The sequence below is a fragment of the Cervus canadensis genome, chromosome 11, assembly GCF_019320065.1.
Source record: "Cervus canadensis isolate Bull #8, Minnesota chromosome 11, ASM1932006v1, whole genome shotgun sequence".
Lineage (NCBI taxonomy): Eukaryota > Metazoa > Chordata > Mammalia > Artiodactyla > Cervidae > Cervus > Cervus canadensis.
Window position 1 is genome coordinate 67974266 of NC_057396.1, and position 20181 is coordinate 67994446.

The window sequence follows — 20181 nt, forward strand, 5'->3', positions numbered from 1 at the left end:
TAATTGCTCCATCTTTTACATCAAAGTATAGTTGACCCCATCAGCAGCACGGTCAGTTAGGGTCACGGACCCTCCTCCATGCAGTTGAAAATCCAAGTATAACCTGACAGTTGGCTCTCAGTATCTTGAGATTTAGCTTCTGAGGTTTCATATCTGTGGATTCAACCAACCTTGGGTCATGTAGTCCTGTACTATGTATTTATTGGAAAAAATCCGCATATACATGGACCCTTGGTGTTCGAAGCTGTGTTGTTCAAGGGTCAGCTGTATCACACAGGCCCTCTTGTGTCTAATTGGTGGGTCTTAACTATGATCAGTTCTACGTCGTGATTCTGAAACTAAACTGTTACTTTTTTCTTTTCTCAGTTGTCACAGGTAGTACTGATGGAATTGGAAAATCATATGCAGAAGAAGTAAGTAATTTTCAAGACTTTTCTTTTTGGTATAAAAATATAAGAACAAATATAGAATGCTCTTTTACAGTAATTTTGATTTTGAAGTTAAAAGCACCATTAGAGCATTATACAATATAATAGAGGTACTTTGTTTCTACCTTGTTAGCAATGCTATGCTTAAACACAACTTTAAAACAAATTTTGGGGCATAATGCGTGTAAAACATTTTGTCCAGATAAGTTGGAATTGTGAACATTTTAGTGTAATTTTATTTTATATTGTGTAACTATGGGTCCATAGTCCATGGGTTCTCAGTCTTTAAAGTTAATTGCTTTGGATTATTTTTCAAAAGGTAGATAAATTATGAGAGAGCGATTGAATATGCAGACTAGCCGTGGTATCCTTCACAAGACGGACCGAGATTGACAGATATTGACAGACACCCTCAGAGGATTCCAGTTGTCTGTAATGTAACTGACGGGGAAGACATCATAATAGTTTGAACAGAACTGTACAGACCAGAAGCATTGGCCGTGCCGTTAAGGCATGCAGTCCTAGTTCCACAGAGGCACCAACAGCCTGAGATATTGTCTGACTGTGACGGAGATCCTGGCCGATCCACTGACTCTCTCATTTATCCTTTCAAAAGGGTTTTTAAAAATCCTTTGGTTTCTCAGCCTTCTGTTTTTAATACAAAATCTACAGAGAAGTTGCAAGAAGAAAACAGCAAGCACTCATACACCTTTCATCAGGATTCACCAGTTGTTAACAATTTGCCCTGTTTCACTTTATCATTATAATTTGGTGGGACCATTTGGGACTTACAGGCTTTGTAACAATTCACCCTTAAAGATTTCAGCATGAAGCTCCTGAGAACTAGAACGTTCACTCTTGTAACCACAGTCCAGTGATCATACATGGGATAGGAAGTTTAACTTGACACCATACTACTGTACAATATATACTCTGTATGAACGTTTCCTTGTTATCCCAATGATGTCTTTTAGAGAGCTTTTTGTATTCCAGAATCCATTTAAAGATTATGTGTTGCATCTAGATGTCATATTTCTTGACTAGGAGAGCTCCCTAGCGCCCTTCCTCGCAGCCCCGCCCGCCCCCCCGCCCCCCAGCCTTTTTGCCTTTTTTCTTTTATAACAGTGGCATTTTGGAAGAAATCCACGCCAGTTGTGTTGTAGATTACTCAGTTTGTCTGATTTGTCTGACTGTTCCTCGTGACTGTGCGTGTGTGCTCAGCTGCTCAGTTCCTCGTGATTCGGTTCAAGTTAAATTTTTTTAGCAGAAATGCTGCACAGGTGTTAAACATTTTTTAGCAGGAATGTTACACAGGTGATAGTGTGTTCTTTTGAGTTGATCTTATCAGGAGCCACAAGAAGTCCATTTCTTTATTGATTATGTTGAGATAAATCACTTAAGATGCTCTCTCCCATAATTTTCTATTATAAAAGTACCTTTTCCCCCTTTGTAATTAATGAGGAATCTGTGGGATGATTCTTTGTATGCATACCTCATTTCTCAACAATCTTCCACCCCAGCATCTGTTGCTGATTTTTGCCTAAATTAGTTATCGCTAGGGTAGTTTTAAAATGGTGATTTTTAAATGGTATCTTTCCTTTTGCAATTATATTAGATGCCATTTTTCTATAGATAGGCTTTTTTTTTTGTTCTTCCTCTCCCCATTAATTAAAAAGAGAAAAGAACTCTTGGTATATATTTGTGGGTTTTTCATAGTGTTTTTATAAGAAATTAATTCAGCAAGTTATTACCAATCTTAATTATTTTTTATAAAAAAATGTTCCATATCTTCTCATTTGCTATACCACTTTTTACTTAATAAAAGCTGACTTTAGGATTTAGGACTGGAAAATTAGTTTACTAAATCATTTATAGTTCAGAGCACATAATTTACTCTCATTTATATACTGTCTGTAGTAGTTCACTAAAAATTCTGCGTATATCAGTGTTTTTCCCTCTGCTCCTATATTTATGGGTCTCTGGGGGTAGAAACCATGTTACTATAAATCTTATTCATTCTGTGCAGTACTTACACAGCCCTGGGGAAGTACACAGAAGGGACTCCTCAGGAAATTCTTTAGTAAGTCTTTTAACTAATTAATTCAATTAACTATCTTAGTTTGCCTTTGTAGTCCATAAAGTATAGTATTTAAATAAAAACTTTAAAATTGATTCTATTTATGAATTCCCAACATGTTAACCGTAGTGTCCTTTGCTAGTTCTACAGTCTTCACATATCCAGTCTAAGACAAAAACTTTTAAAGCTAATTTTTAAATTAAAGAAGTAATAGATACTTAGGAATAAAAAAATTAAGTATGGACAGGTACAAAATAAAAGTCTTCCTTTTTCTAAAACCCATTGACTTTTTTTTTTTCCCATTTATTTTTATTAGTTGGAGGCTAATTACTTTACAAACCCATTGACTTTTATACACTAGCTTGACTGAGAAAGATAATTCTTTGGGGAATCTTTTTGTACAGTCTTCATTTTCGTTTGCCCATTCCTTACATTCAGGGGTATATTTGTTTTTTAACGTGAGTTATCATATGGGTCAGATTTTCTTAAAATGAGACTATATCTAATTTACATTTTAAAGTGAAACACACAGATGTGATTCAGCTCTTCGGTGTCTTCTTTTATTGTTTCAGTTAGCAAAGCGTGGAATGAAAATTGTCCTTATCAGCAGATCACAGGACAAACTGAACCAAGTTTCCAGTGAGATAAGTAAGTCCTCATATCACCCTTCCCCTTATAATCACAAAAGGAGTACAGGTAGTCTAAATTTAATGTTTTCAAGCAGATATCTAGCATTAATGTAGTTATTTATGGTTCAGAAAGCTTCTTTTTCTTTTTTTTTTGCTGTTAATGGGGTGTTTCAAAGGTGGATCAGTTTTTTCAAATTAATATAGTACCATTATAAGTTGCTTAAAATGTATTTTACTGACTCATTTAGGTTCTTTTGTGAAGAATCAGATTCTCTGATTATGTTCTCCTTAAACATCTGCATTCCTTTTCTGTTGCTCCTTTTAAGTATTCTAACTTCTTTTTTTTTTTTTTTAACTCTTTGACGTCAATGTCTTTATTTACTGGCCATGCCATGTGGCATGTGGGATCTTAGTTCCCCAGCCAGGGATGGAACCTGCACCCCTGCAGTGGAAGTACACAGTCTTAACCACTGGACCACCAGGGAAGTCCCTGACTTCATTGTCTTTAAATGTATATCATATATGACTGAGGAAAAATGCAAAAGGCTAGCATATATACATGTGAGAGAGAAACTATTTTGGACTTTTTTCTTAGACAGCTGTGCTTGAGACCTGAATTATAATATGGCAAAAACTCTTTTCAACTGACATCTCGTTAACCAACCAGATGGTTAAACCAATGCTGTGCATTTCCTGGGTAAAATGTGTTAACTCATGTTCCTCATACGCTGTTTGTGGCTGGTAGGCTTCTCAGTTTGATGCTTGTGCACTTTTATTCCTGTGGGTCTAATGGTTTACCTGTTAGCGGTCAGTTTTATTTGTTTTCAGACTTACTTACGCCAGGTGCATTTGTTATTAAGCATTCTGTACACTGATGAATTACTAGTGTAAAAGGGGGAGTATGATAACTAAGTTGAATGCTCTGAAAAAAAGTGAGAAAAGCAAGTTCTTTTAGAAATTGGCTGTCAACTTAGGGGAAAACAAGAAAAATGCAAAATATTGGGGAAAAAATGGTTTGGACTGTTTCATATGTGTTGAAGTTTTTGCCGCATTTTATAAGAACTGAAACTGCAATTACAGATAATGCGTTATGGGTGTGGGGGTGTTGTATATCTAAGAAAGACTGGAATTCCACACAGCAGATCCAAATTCAGATAAAGACTTGGTCCCCAACACAGAGGATTGGTGAATGAATTATACTTACTCATGGTGTCAGTTAAAATGGTTATAATGTGTGCTTATCATTTTCTAGAATTCCTTGCTTTAACTGACTTCTCTGAGTATCCAACTAGAAAACTGCCCTAATTCTTTCAGAAGAGAAAGGATTTCTACTGTATTTTTCTGTTTTCCCAGCTTTATTGAGATATAATTGACATATAACATTATGTAAGTTTGTATATACCATATTATTATTAACATTGCTGTCTACTACTAACATTTATATAGTATGTTGTGAGGTGTATATTTTGTTATTATTTCTACTCAGACCATAACTGGTCCTGTTGGACAGATTACACATTGAGACACTTTAGGTGAAAAACAGATCTTTGTAATATAAAGTATATTAATATTTGTTTAAAGCCCTGTTGAGAGCACAGATCTTTGCAAAAGTGAAAATGCAATAAGTCTTTGGTATTTAAGGATTTCAACTTTCAAAGTTTCAACTATGTAAATGCAACCTTGAAGGTCCAAGACATACAGTATCTTGCAGTTTTGCTGAGGTGTGAATTTGAATTAAGGAGTGCTCCTGTGACACTAGGCAGTCTGAGGTATTTACTTAATGTAGTAGATGATGTTAACATATTGCCTGGACCTTAGTACTGTTTATTACTAGTTACTTGTAGTTAAATGTGTGTAATAACTCTTACAGTGATAAAAACATTGTGTGTATGTTTGGGGGGGAGGTGTGTAAAACTGACTGTTAGTGAAAACACTTAGTAGTTGCTAGAAATAAAGGTTCGTAGGCTGAAAATAGAAGCTTTTGATTAAATGGAACATTGAATTTTGAAATGTTGTACTATGAATGACTCCACCCCCTATTTGATACAGAAGCAAGAAAAGCTTCCTCATGACACTCACAGCAAGTGCTCCAGGCTGTACAAAAATTGCCCCGTGAGTCAGAAGATACACTTTAATGGCATTTGAGAATTTTGTTAACTTGTGATATGAGGTGACACATGACTGTGGGCAGAAATGTGATTCTGGAAAAAGATAGGATCCTGTTCAAACATTTTTCACGCAGAAACAGATGGTGAAGGCACTAAAATGACCTTTATTATGAAGAAAAAAATTTTTTTAAGTTGTTGAAAATTTTGAAAAACATTTTTCTGGGCATAATATAAATTTACTGGGAGAGGTGATATCAGCAAACCAGGTCATCTGTTTTAGGCTGAAAAAAATAAATACACAGGGGCGATTTATAAGTTTGCACAAGTCTTCAACTCAGATGTAAATTATCTGTGAGGGGATCATGTTTTCCTGAATATATGTATTCCAGAAGAAGGAAGGACCAGAATTTAAAGTTGGCAAAGACAGACTGACCCTGTTTATGCCTTCAGCAAATCTTTATTAAATGCCTGTGTACCAGGTACTATGTTAGGCAGTCAAGATACAATAGTGAATAAGATATATGCAGTCGTCATTCTCGTAGAATGATATGTAAGTGGAGGATACAGAAAAAAAAATAGGAAAAAAATAATAAAACCAAAAAAAGACAAATAATTGCAGTTTATAGTAAGTACCATGAAGGAAATAAATGGGGGCTGGAGAAAGAAAATAGGGAGTTCTTATATTGTAAGAACACAATGAGTTTTATGACTGGCAGACTAATAAAGGGCTACGCTAGTGACCTCTTGCCCGTATAATAAGCAAGTTAGTGCTTCAGTGAAGCATCTGCTGGGCCCTCTTGGGGATGTGGTGGTGGAGGGATTATGTGTGCAAATTGCTATGATAGATCCACTCCAACATTTCTACTCTGTTAAACTTTTGGGTTCTTGACTCTACATTATGCCATGAGAAGTTGTGGCCTCTTTAGCCCAGATGGTAAAGAATCTGTCCAAAGAGTTGGACACAACGGAGCGACTAACACTACTACTACTACTGTTTTATTAGCTGAGCTATTTAAAATCCTAGAAGATGATGCTGTTAGAGCGCCGCCCTCAGTGTATCTGCAAATTTGGAAGACTCAGCAGTGGCCACAGGACTGGGAAAGGTCTGTTTTTATTTCACTACCAAAGAAGGGCAATGCCAAAGAAGGTTCAAACTCCATATAATTGTGCTTATTTCACATGCTAACAAGGTAATGCTCAAATCCTTTAAGCTAGGCTTCAGCAGTCCATGAAGCAAGAATTTCCAGATATATAAGCTGGGTTTCTAAGAGACAGAGGAACCAGAGATCAAATTGCCTTGGATCATGGAGAAAGCAAGGGAGTTTCAGAAAAACATCTCCTTCTGCTTCATTGACTACAAGAAAACCTTTGACTGTGTGCATCACAACAAACTGTGGAATCTTCTTAATGAAATGGGACTATCGGACCACCTTACCTATTTCTTTAGAAACCTGTATGCAGGACAAGAAGCAACAATTAGAACCTTACATGGTACAACTGACTGCTTCAAAACTGGGAGAGGAGTATGACAAGGCTGTATATTGTCACCCTGCTTATTTAACTTCTACGCAGAGCACATCGTGCGAAATGCCAGGCTGGATGAATCACAAGTTGGAATCAAGATTGCTGGGAGAAATGTCAGTAAACTCATATATGTAGATGATATCATTCTAAAGGCAGAAAGTAAAGAGAAACTAAAGAGGCTCTTGATGAGGGTGAAAGAGGAGAGTGAAAAAGCTGTCTTAAAACTCAACATTCAAAAAACTAAGATCATGGCGTCCGGTCCCTTCACTTCATGGCAAATAGAAGGGGAAAAATTATTTTCTTGGACTCTAAAATCACTGCAGACAGTGACTGCAACCTTGAAATTAAAAGATGCTTGCTGTTTGGGAGGAAAGCCATGACAAACTGAGACAGCATATTAAAAAGCAGAGACATCACTTTGCCGACAAAAATCCATATAGTCAAAGCTATGGTTTTCCCAGTGGTCATGTACGGATGTGAGAGCTGGACCATAAAGAAGGCTGAGTGCCAAAGAGCTGATGCTTTAGAGTTGTGGTGTTGGAGAAGTCTCTTGAGGATTCTTTGGACAGCAAGATCAAACCAGTCAATCCTAAAGGAAATCATCCCTGAATATTCACTGGAAGGACTGATGCTGAGGCTGAAGCTCCATTACTTTGGCTACCTGATGCCAAGAGCTGACTAACTGGAAGAGAAGATTTGAGGGCAGGAAGAGAAGGGGCGACCAAGGGTGAGATGATTGGATGGCATCACCAACCTGATGGACATGAGTTTGAGCAAACTCCGGGAGAGAGTGGGGGCCAGAGGAGCCTGGCGTGCTGCAGTTCGCATGATAGCAAAGAGTTGGATGTAACTTAGCAACTGAACAACAACAGGAATCTTGTTAAATGTGGACCATCATGGAGTCGAAGTTAACTCTTGGGGCTCTTTTCAGCGGTAGAAACTAACCTTTAAATCCTAAATCTTTCACAAATGATTCATGGAATCGATCCCTGGGTTGGGACAATCCCCTGGAGAAGGGAATGGCTACCCACTCCAGTGTTCTTGCCTGGGAAATCCCATGGACAGAGGAGCCTAGTGGGCTATAGTCCATGGTGTTGAAAGAGTGGGACACAACTTAGCAACTAAACCACCACCAATCTGGTGTTATATTTTGTTTTCCCTAGTCTAATACTCATAGAATCTATTCACACCCAGATTTTTCCAGATCTCTACCAATACATTTTTCCAGATCTCTACCAATACATACCAGATCTATACCAATTGTATAAAAAAAAACCTTGACAGTTATTGTTGTGTATAAGTTATTACTTCATGGATTAGACTTTGTACTTGTGCTCCCAGAGAATTTCAGTATCTAACCCTGTTATGGGTGGTGATAAGGGATGTTCTGGGTGGTAATAAGGCCTCTTCAGCTAGGTCTTGAGTAGAAGAGGCATTCCGTTGCAAATGAATTACCCTTATATTTATGGTGAGGTTTTTACAGGATTTTCAAGCCAGGGAAAGCTAATCTCTTCAAAGACAAGAGAGCAAGCTATTTCTGTTTCCACTGGTAGGGCAGGCTCAGAGTAGCATTGCAGGGGCAGCGTGTGTGTCAAGATTTCTTAAGCCTCGACAGAGTCCACCCAGATACCCTCACCTCCAGGCTCAGGGTCTCACTCTTTCTCATTCTGCTTCACTTTTCGTCCATGAAACGTGGTGAGTCTGTGAAATTCAGCTTCTATTATAATTCTGTAAATGACACACTCGAATCTGGGATGTTAGTGAAGTGAGCTCTGTGGCTATAAGACATAAAAGTTTTTACTGGGGTTGCCATAGAAATTCTCTGGATCCAGGTCATAAATGTGATCTTGAAAGCTTAAAGACCCAAGCTTGTTATTTTCTTTCTGTTAGAGCCCCAGTGCATTCAGAAGAAGCCACATACTGCAGTCTTTATTTTTTATTGAAGTTATAGTTGATGGATGATATTATATGTTAGAGGAATGCTGTGCAGTGATTTGCAGTTTTTAAAGGTTATACTCCACTTGCAGTTATTATAAAATGCTGTCTGTTTTCTTCGTGTGTACAATATATCCTTCTAGCTTGTTTTATCTATAGTAGTTTGTGTGTCTTTGTACCCTCCCGCTATATTGCCCCTCCCCGCTTCCGTCTCCCCACTAATAACCATTAGTTTGTTCTCTTTATCTGTCTTGCTCTTTTTTGTTATATTCACTAGTTTGTTGTATTTTTTAGGTTCCACATATAAATGATATCATACAGTATTTTCTCTCTCTGATTTATTTCACTTAGCATAATATCCTCCAAGTCCGTGCATGTTGCTCCACGTAGCAAATTTTCATTATTTTTTTGGCTGAGTAGTGTTCCTATGTGTGTGTGGGTTTGTGTGTATTCCCTTTTTGCCATTCATCTGTTGATAGACACTGAAGTTGCTTCTGTATCTTGGCAGTTGTAAATAATGCTATTGTGAACATTGGGGTACATGTATATTTTCAAATTGATTTTTTTTCCTGATATATCCCCAGGAATGGAATTGCTGGGTCATAACGTAGTTCTGTTTTCAGAGTTTTGAGAATCCCCCATTCTGTTTTCCACAGCGACTGTACCAGTTTGCATCCCCCCAGTGTCTTAGGCGTGTTCCCTCCTCTCCACATCCTCACCAACACTTGTGGTCTGTGTTCTTTTCGGCAGTCACCATTCTGACAGGTGTGAGATGATGTCTCCTTGTGGTTTTGATGTGCTTTTCCAGCCTTTGTAGTCATCATTTCTTCCAAACTGAAATGTCTGTGCCACGGAGCTGCTTGGGCTCTTACGGCACTTCTTCGGTAGATACTTGAATGATGGGCAACCACCATTAATAGTGATGCTGCGGCGTGAAATCAAGCCAACGTAAACGTCTCTTGAGGTCTGTATTTTGGTATCCATTTCCGTACAAGTCAGAGTCAGGAGACGGAAGTCAAAGCAAGTTTGTCTAACTAGGCTGATGTGTCTCTCTTCATGCTCATGCTCAGTCGTGTCTGACTCTTGTGACCCCATGGACTGTAGCCCACCAGGCTCCTCTGTCCATGGGATTTCCCCGGCAGGAATACTGGGGTGGGCTGCCGTTTCCTCCTCCAGGAGTTCTTCCTGACTCAGGGATTGAACCCGTGTCTCCTGCATTTCCTGCGTTGCAGGTGCATTCTTTACCACTGAGCCATCGGGGAAGCCCTCTCTCTCCAGCTTTTAAACTCACTCCAGTGGGTAAGCTCATCCTTCTTTCTTCCCTGTCTCACTGGAGGAGAAGACAGGAAAGGAGGAGACTGAAAAAGAAACCAAGTGGAGAGAAACAGGGCTCCTCTCACCATCTAACTCTACTGTTATTATGTAAATTTGGGGATTCTGTGCCTTGAGATGTAATTGCTTGTGTATGTGGAGGACAGCCTACCCATCAAAGCTTTTCAGAAAAAAATTTAAAAGGATTATATATAATATTGTAAGGAACTGAATGTTTCGCCAGCAGTGGTTAAGTGCTTTTCCAGGATTGACTGCTTGGATGAAATTACAGTTCTTTGTAAGGATACCTGTCACTTGTTGAATTAAGACAAGTCATCACACATATAATAAGCTTATTTTATTATCATTGTTAGCCAGGGTTATGAATATATTAAGTATTTTTATTGATTTTGATTTGTCAAAGGAGAAAGACTCCTGGATAATTGTCAAACTCTGAGTTGAGCTGTGCTTAAAGCACAGTGCAAGAGAGACTGGCTTTCAGAGCAACTTAATGGTTTATAGAATACAGAGGAGGAAATGTTAATAGTTCATATTATTATGTGGCAATCGATAATTCTCATTGCATACAATTTAATCAGCTTTGATTTCAAAAACACACATTTCTGTCTTTGATTAAAGAAAGTGAAGTCACTCAGTTGTGTCTGACTCAAGGCGACCCCATGGACTGTAGCTTGCCAGGCTTCTTCCGTTCATGAGACTTTCCAGGCAAAAATACTGGAATGGGTTGCCATTCCTTTCTCCGGGGGATCTTCCCAACCCAGGGACTGAACCCGGGTCTCCCGCGTTGTGGGCAGACTCCTTACTGTCTGAGTCACCACAGATATGATGTCTCTTTTGTGTCACTTACGTCAGGATGAAAACCTTTGGGATGGCCCCAAAATTTCATGACTCTATTTCTTCAAATGGGAAGCTTTTAGAAAACTTACTGGTAAATAGTCAACAGAGGAATAGGTTAAGGTGAACAATATCAGTTTTACTTTTTTAGTCTTTACCTCTGATCATATCTGTGCAGTTAAAGTGCAGATTTGACCCAGCATGTTGTACCCATGTTTTTTTGATGCGCCATCAGTATTGTTAATATGGAGCTTTGCTGTAGTTAGCTTTTTCATCTATCTAAGGAATATGAAACATTCTTGAACACATAAAGATCTTTTTGTTTTATCTTTAATAAAGCTAGAACCATAAGATTGTAGGAATAGAGTTAATCTCATGTATTCCCTAGAGTCATATCTCTTTTATCACTTCTATGGTACCAAAAATATCTTAAGGGCCCTTTCAGTTCACCTATTTCAAGGTCATGAGCCATCAGGAACCAAAAAGACCATCCAGTATGCCTCTACTGATTTTGCCTATTTGTAAGATCATAACACCTATGATCTTACTCCAAGTTCCCCAAATAACTCAGTGTTGTTGGCCTTCAGAAAGTGACATTCTGTGCTCCCCATAAGACTCCCTTTAAGTCATAGAGGAGGTACCAGGAAGGTTTACTGGGAGGTCTTTGAAGCTTTGTTTCCCCATATGGGAGTGTAATCCTTGTTCCTTACTTGTGGGTTTGTTATGCCTAATTAAGTGAGATGTTCTGTTAAATGAAACATTTCTGGCATGGTGATAGTTATAAATTTGCTTTAATTGAATTTATATCCTGGTAGGAGAAAGGTAGATTCCTACTGAGCCTATGCAAATAATTACATCACCATGTAAAGTAAAAGGATTTGGGACTTCGCTAGTGGTCCAGTGACTGGGACTCCATCACGCTCCCAAGGCAGGGGACCTGGGATGGATCCCTCGTCAGGGAACTGGATCCTACATGCAGCAACTAGGGACCCATGTTCCACAATGAAGATAGACGATTCCGCTTGTTGCAACCAAATAAATCTGTTTTTTTTAAAAGAACTCAGTAAAGACATGTTATGTAATACTTGACCATTGTTCTGATTAGGTTTGCAGACAAGGCCAATGAGTATGTGTTGTATTTTCTATATGATTTCCATATGTAAATTGACCTAACAAATTACTAGTTTATATTCAAGTTACTATTGCCACATAACAAACTACCCAAACTTATCAGTGTAAAATAGCCATTTGAGATGCTCACAAATTTTGTGGGTCAGGAATTTTGGCAAGACTCAGGGAACAATTCTTTTACCCATCAGAGCATTATTGAGGTCACTCATGGATAACACAGTGGGTGGTTGCCTGGCCTGGAAGACCTGAGATGGCTTCTCACAGTTTGCTGCCACGGCTGGGACTGTTGACTTCAGTGCTTCCATGTAGCTTCTCCAGTATGTTCATCTCACGGTCGTTGCACTTCGTACATGGTAGCTATCTTTCCCCAGAGTGCATGTCCTAAGAGAACTAGGCAGAAGCTGATGTCTTTTTGGTGACCTACTCTCATAATTCATACGGTGTTACTTTTGACATACTGTGTTGGTCAAAGCGATGATGGGCCATCTCAGATTCAACTGAAGAGGAAAAGATACCATGTCTTGATGGGGGAGTGATGTGGTAACTTTGGAGAACATGTGGGCAGGGAGGTATTTTTTTTAAATAAAATCTCGATTTGGAAAATACAGTCTGCCACATATAAGCTATGTGAAGATTTCTCAGAGAATTTTTTTTTTTTTTTCCTCCTGAATCCAGAGGGCTTGGTCAGAGTAATATAGCATTCAAAGAGTGTTTCATTTCAGTATGCCCAAGTATAGCCAGACACCATGAGAATTAGTGAGAAAGGGAGAAAGAGGTTTTGTCAAAACCAATTAAATTTCCCTCATGGGTTCCATTCAGTCTTGCAAAATTAATTCTTTTTCCATTGGATCTTGGGTTAGCAGCCTGGTTTTACAAGGTGTCTGATTTTCGAATAAAAGAGTCTTATAAATACTGACTTAGGCCCCTGGTACATTCTATCTAAGAGCCTGCTCTTGGTGGTGCTGTTGGGTTACACGGGACAGGAAGCCCGACCCATGAGTCCATAATAGTCAAGGGTACTAATATAGGCCTTTATCAAGGCTTTATTGTTTGAATGTGTCATCCTAGAGACCCAGTTTTCTCGCCTCCAGCCTATGGCCTGGTCTTTCAGCATTTTTGAAGGAAAAGTAGAAACCACCTGTTAATAAGACTGATGGTCTCTGGTTAATTTATTACAGCAGTTAGCAGCGTCAGAATGGAATCCCCTACTGGAGTATACTATACAGCCACTTAATGGTTCAGTCAGTGATTATCCCGAGGGCATGAGCCTTATGATGAACACTAAAGGCACTGATAAATAGATCTCCAGGGACCTTTATATAGTGTGTTTTAAACCTGCCACCAATTCACAAGAGTATTTAGAAGTCATATTGTTTGCATGTTGTGCCAGTCCTCTTCACAAGATCTTGAATGTGTTCTGTCTACCATGAGAAATGTCCAAGTGTTGAGCCATACTCATTATTAGTTACTTCATGGATCTGCCCATTTTATGGGTTTGGTAAACAGGGCATCTCTTACTTAGAGTTAAGCTAAGTTAAAGATACGGAGTATACACTGACATATCTAGTTCTTCCTCATAGCCCCCTTACTCAATAGTGCTGCCCAGTGGCTATCTGGGAAACACCAGAGATGGTTTGGATATAAAATATATCTTAAATAATTCTATTATTTTTAATTTGAGGCTTATGTTTACACAGGCAGTATCATAAAGAGTTGCCAGGAGACTAGTGATTACAGCAAAATATAAGCAGAAGTCATAGGTACCCAAGACAAGAAATGATTATTGTCCTGGTTTGGAGGGACAGTAATTCAGATAAAGCATAGCTGCAAGAAATAGTAATTATTATGAAATCTGGCTTTCTCAGAAGCAAGAAACTTTTGCTAAAAAAATGTTTCAAGGGCACAACAAAAGTCAGCACAGAAACTCAAAAAGTTAACTGGTTGTTCGGAAGTGAGAGTGTTCTGGGTAGATAAGGAACCTAGCCAGGTTAGGAACTGGAGGCACAGAACAGCTTGTTTTTAGAGTCTTCTTATTAAGAGAAGATTATATTATCAAAGGTCAAGTTTCTTTGCAACAACTGGTTTCTAATGGCTTAATTCATAAGCTTTCTTTGTAGACTTTAATATATTTTATAAGCCCATTTATATATAGGTATGTGTGTCTATACATATATATTTATATGACAAATTAACACTTTTACCTGTAACTTAGAATGTATTAACTGTATTCTCTTAGTATAAGATGATGCACATAACCACACTGAACTTAATATTCTAATTAGAGTTTTCTTTAGGAATTTTAGTATTCAGAAATCGGCCAGTTAACCAAACATTCCTCATTATTTAAATCACCATGATACTAGTATAGTATCTTAAGGCCAATTAAGAGTTTTAGAGGTTTATTTCCAATGATATTACAGAGCAATACAATCATTTTTGACACCAGATTTGTCAGAGATGGCTTTTAAAAGTTTTACACAGGAGACAGGAAGAGTGATTAAGATAAGATGATTTGCAGCATTGTCTGTAATTTAGAAGAGCTAATAACCCTTTAATAGAGACATCAATTTTCATGACTTTAAATTGTATGTGTGGAAACAGTGATGATGCTTCTAACTAGTAAAACCTGGGTAGAAAATTTAAAAGCTAAAAGAACGAAATGTTACAGTGCTTTATTTTTTGTACTGTAATATGATCAGAAAGAAGACATATTTAAAAAACCAGTTCTAATTTGGTCAAGTATTTACCTTAATTAGAGCTTTATGAAGAAATTGGGTTCTTACCAATTATTAAAAATATTTCAAAACTTCGTATTAGTACAATTATAAGTAACTATTAGTTGCTAGTCGAATGTCTGTTTGACTTTTTAAACTGTCACTGCTTGAGCTGATCATTTCTTTCAGAATGATTTTTCTGAAATCATAAGCATATGTAAAGCATTAGAAGTTTTGTCCTTGTTTATTAATTTTTGAGTTTTCACAGATTTAAGTGAGCACTTATTAGTCAGAAAAGAATAGGTGTTTTGAGATTTAAAACGGTTGCTTGATAGTATTGTTCTTTGCACTGAAATCTACTGTGTCCAACTTTATTTTGATTACTGTCAGCATGATATATCTTTTTCTGTCTTTATTGTTAGTCTATATGCACTTTATATTTAGAATGGGTTTCTTATAGACAGCATAGATTTAGTCTTGTTTCTTATCCCATTTGATGATTTCTGCTGTTTAATTGGTTTGCTCAGGCCATTAACATTTAATGTTATTTTTGAGGTAGTTGAATTGAAATTTACCACTTATTTCTTTGAATTTTTCCCATCTGTTCATTTGCTTTTTTGTAATTTTTTTCCCTGCCTGCTTTTGGATTAATAGCCTGGTTTTTATTATTCCATATCATTTTCTTCCTTAGCTTATTGACTGTACATCTTTTTCTGTTTGTTTTTAGTGACTGCTTTTGATTTTGCAGGGTACATTAACTTAGCACTGTCCTACTTCATGTGTAGCATATGAACCTGAGGATCCTGTGCTTCCCTTTCATACATTCTGTTCCTCTATGTGTTATAGGCTGTGTAACATAGTACTTTTGCCTTAGTATTTTAAAGAGAACTAAATTTATTTTTAAAGTATTTTATATTTACACACATATTGTCATTCCTGATGCTCTTCATCCCTTCATGTAAATAGATTTCAATCGGGATTTTTTTCTTTTTTTCTGTTTGAAAGATGTCCTTTAACATTCTCTTGTAGTGTTGGTTTGCTGGTGACATTCTTTTTGTGTATCTGACAAAAAACTTTTACTTTTGAAATATATTTTCCCTGGGTATAAAATTTTAAGTTGACTGGTTCTTTTTTCCCCCCAGTATTTTTTTTCCCCCCAGAAACTATTTGTTTCACTGTTTGCAGTGTCTCTGACAAGAAGCCTGCTGTCATTCTTTTGGCCATTAGTTCATCAGATATTCTTTCTTTCCCTCACTCTTGTCCTAGGACTGCAGTTGTAGTATAGTAAACTGACTGAGGCTGTCCCTCAGCTCACCGGCAGTGCGCTCTTCCATCTCTTTTTCAAACTCTTTTCTCTCTGTATTTCATTTTGGATGGTGTCTCGTGCTATATCTTTACACTTACTAACCTTTCTTCTACAGTGTCTAATCTGCTGTTAATCCTGTTAGTGTATATTTTTTTAATCCAGAAATTGTGTTTTTCCTCTCTGTATAAAAATTTAGATCTTTTTAAATATCTTCCTTATCTCTTTTTAAAATATTCACCCTCTAATTTCTAGAGCGTAAAGAATACAGCATGTTCTCCCTCTCTTGAGGTTTGAACTGCTCAGTGTGCTGCGTGGTCTACAGATGCACACGCGGATGTGCATATCCTGCAGATGTGGGGTGCTGCCTGTCAAGTTAAATGTCGATTTTCAACTGCGCAGGGGGGCCAGTGCCCTGCATCCCGAGTTGTTGAAGGATCCACTGCATATATATATATATATACATACACACACACATATATATATATATATATCTTTCTTACTGTTGTTCTCACTCACTTTTTCTCTTCACTCTGCTAATTCTACAGACTCTGTGTTTCCCAAGTGCTCAAGTCTGTTTCCCCAGCTCAGGGGACACTGCTGGTATCTATGTGAGTTCTCTCTTCATTCCAGTCCAGGAAGCCTAAGCGGGCAGTAAGCTAGGGCAACCATAAGGGTCACCTTATTTATTTCCTTTTTATTAGGTATTCCTCTCCTGAACAGCCTATTGTCCAGTGTCTAAAAACTGTTGTTTCGTATATTTTATCATTTTTTTTTTTTTCAAGTGGTGGAGTAAATCCGGTTTTTGTTAAACCATCCTGGCTATAAGCAAAAGATCCCCTCCCCATTTCCCTACTACCATTATAGATTTTCTGGTAAGCATAATTACTGTCTTTGCAGATGTCTATAAATGTTTGGTCTGTATTAAACTTTGAAGAGAAAAAAGGACTCTGTGCTTTTGCAGATGTTTGCACGGGGCCTGGTATGACTTAAGGGGGTGAAATGTGTCCACTTAGCAAGTATTGTTTTGTTGGCTGAAGAGTCATTATGCAACCTCATATATTCGTAATATTGCACAGAAAGATGCTTTTGACATTTAGCTGACGTTCCAACTATGGCACAAGTGTTTTTCTAAGCTAATGCAGGATCATGTTGTAAAGCTGTCCAACTAAACAATTTCACCAAATGTAGCTGATTTCAACTTCATTACTGTTTGTTACCAATCGTTTACTCCAGCAGAGAGCAACATCTGTAATATGGGTGGATATTTTGTTAGAAATGTAGCGTACCTACCAATTAGCTGGCTCTGCCAAATTAGCATGTGTTGGTCTGCATCTCCAATTAAGGCAGCTGCTTGAATGTCGCTGCTCTGCAGCTGGCACCAGGCGTGTGGGAGTGTGCTGCACCATGGCCAGACACTAGCTATACCTCTTAATTAAAATATTTGCTTATGTTTGTGTGATTTCTTTAAAACAGCAAGTGGTCTTTCGAATTGTGTTATTGATGGTTCCATGACTTTTGTATGAAACAGTTTTCTTGGTTAAGGAAATGTGGGACCAAGGTGTTCTGAAATGGCTCCCATTTAAATAGATAATTGGTGTTTCTCCTCCCACTTCTAAATTGTTAGTTGTTGTTTTAAGTGGATAATTGTAATTTGGGGTACAGCCTTCAGCTTTAATAAAAGAATTTGTAGAAAGGCATATTCTTTAAAACATAAAGTTCAGTGGTCTTATATAGGGATTGCTTTCTTTTTCATCACAGAGAGAAAGTATTTTTGAAAGCTTTATGGAAAAGTTTCATTTTATCTTGATTTTTCTGGCAAGTGAAGTTCTATGTTTTCTTGTCAATTATCTACTGTTTTAATAATCTCTTTATACCATCAGTTATTAAAGGTATAATTTATGTTATATGCTGATCTTTAAAATAACTACAAATGAAATTTAGATAATCCACTGCTGTATCTAATACTAGAATCAAGAGAGAAGATGAGTCCATTAAAACTGACAGGAAATTTCATAAATTTTGAATTACTTTATTCCTTTGTTATTAAAAAACAATAGAATGAATATTTTGTAACATCAGTCTACTAGTAATAGAATATTGATACAGAGTCAGCTTTTGTTATGCATTCATTCTGTTTAATGCTGTAGAGATGTATAAGATCTAAAATGCAATCACTTTTCAGTAACTGATTAAAATATTAAGCCACAAATATAAATATATTCACTTTTGTGGAATACATAGAATCATGTTTAGGTATATGTAGTTTGAAAAGCACACTCCACACTATTTTAAAAGGGAATCTCTGTTTAGGAACCACTGATGGATTAAAACCCTCATTTTATTAATATGGAAACCCAAGTCTGAGAAGCCAAGTCATAACTAATTAATGGCAGAGGTAGACAGGGTTCGGATCTTTGGCCTCTTGTACTATGTTTTCCATTATCCCCATGCTCTTAAGTATACTTTGAATGGTGTGGCTGATAACTGAATGATAACCTTTGGGGAGGTACATTTCAAAAACTTATTGCCAGAGTAACCTAGCATCAAGAGAACAAAGAACAGGCTAAGCTAAATTTGCATTATGACTATTTTTGAATGCAGTTGCCTATTACATTTATTATCATTGGATCATTTAAAGGATGTGTGAGCATTTTGATTGAATGGGTGTATTCTTTCTCTTTGATATAAAGCCACCCATATAAAGCCATAAAGGAGGACTTTGAATTGGTAAAACCCTAAAAGAACTATATAAAACTGTTGATATTAAAATAAGCTTTGAGTAAAAGCAAATATTCTTCTAGTAATATTTGAGATATTTCCTGAATAAGTAGTAAAATAAACATTCATAATTGATTCTTAGAACCATCATGAGGACAGCCTGCAAGCTTACCCAAGGTCACATAGTAGGCAGCGTGAATTTTAATTACAGACCAACTAACTGCAGGTCTCGTTCTCTTTCCACTCCTAGGTGACACTTCTCATTATTCGCCCCTTTTCCCCAAGTTATCCTTTATGGTATTAATATAGATTCTCAAGGTGTCTTGAGTATAGAGAGAATCCATGTTTTGGACTTCCATTTCTGAGTGGCATGGAAGATTCTAGAAGGCCATTTTTCATCCTTTGTGTGTCTTTAGTCGTGATCTGTGGAGTTGGATATTGGACTTGCAGGAAGGTAGGGGGCACCCTCATGGGTGGGACTCCAGCTTTCCTTCTGCTTCAGTGTTGGCACTCTTCTTTGATCGGTTTTGTACATGGAGTTGTGTGGACTTCTGATAAAAGGTCCTGTTGAAAGTGAAGTTTGGAAACCATTGCTGAAAAAACCAGTGCTTGTCACTTAATTACATAAATCTTAATTTATGTCTTTGAAAATCCAAATGCTTTGTTCACCCTGGGCCCAGCCTTCCTGTAGAGCAGCTGTCAGCTGGAGTTGTGGCCTTCTTGGCCTTTGGGTGGGGACTGTCCTCTCAAGTATATCCCATCCCCTCTGCACTCACACAGTGCCTGCATATGTACTTTACCAGGCCCTCTTCACACAGTTGGGAGATGTGCTTGGTCCCTGAGGACGTGTGAGTTTGCAGCCTCTACTATCCTTGACAGTCTTTCTAAGCAGCACATCTAGAGAGAAATTCTGTTTCATTTGCAGGGTGTGGTAGAACATTTGTATCACTTGGATATGCCTTATCTTCAAAAAAAAATACTTCTGGTATGGTATAGGTACACTTTTATAAGTATTCTTAGGGCTTCCCCTGTGACTAAGTGGTAAAGAATTTGCCTGCAATGCAGGATACCCAGGTTTGATCCCTGGATCAGGAAAATCCTCTGGAGGAAGAAATGGCAACCCACTCCACTCTTCTTGCCTGGAGAATCCCATGGACAGAGGAGCCTTGCAGCCTACAGTTCATGGGGTTGCAAAGAGCCAGACACGACCAAGAGACTAACACTATCACTTTCACATAGGTACACTTTATAAACATTCATTAATTTTGCTTTTGTCTTGTAACAGAAAAGTGAAAGTGAAAGTCACTCGGTCGTGTCTGACTGTTTGCGACCCCATGGACTATACAGTTCATGGAATTCTCCAGGCCAGAATACTGGAGTGGGTAGCCTTTCCTTTCTCCAGGGGATCTTCCCAACCCAGGAATCTAACCCAGGTCTCCCGCATT

At 37.7% G+C, this 20181-nt stretch overlaps 1 protein-coding gene across 3 annotated transcripts in view; it reads left to right on the forward strand.

Moving 5' to 3' along the window:
• The window catches only part of HSD17B12 (hydroxysteroid 17-beta dehydrogenase 12), a 171925-nt gene that overhangs the window by 67006 nt on the left and 84738 nt on the right, over positions 1-20181 (forward strand). For all 3 annotated transcript variants that reach the window (XM_043482240.1, XM_043482241.1, XM_043482242.1), the window contains exons 2-3: positions 367-413; positions 3078-3153. In XM_043482240.1, the coding sequence (XP_043338175.1) occupies positions 367-413; positions 3078-3153 (123 nt within the window). The remainder of the gene's footprint in view (positions 1-366; positions 414-3077; positions 3154-20181) is intronic.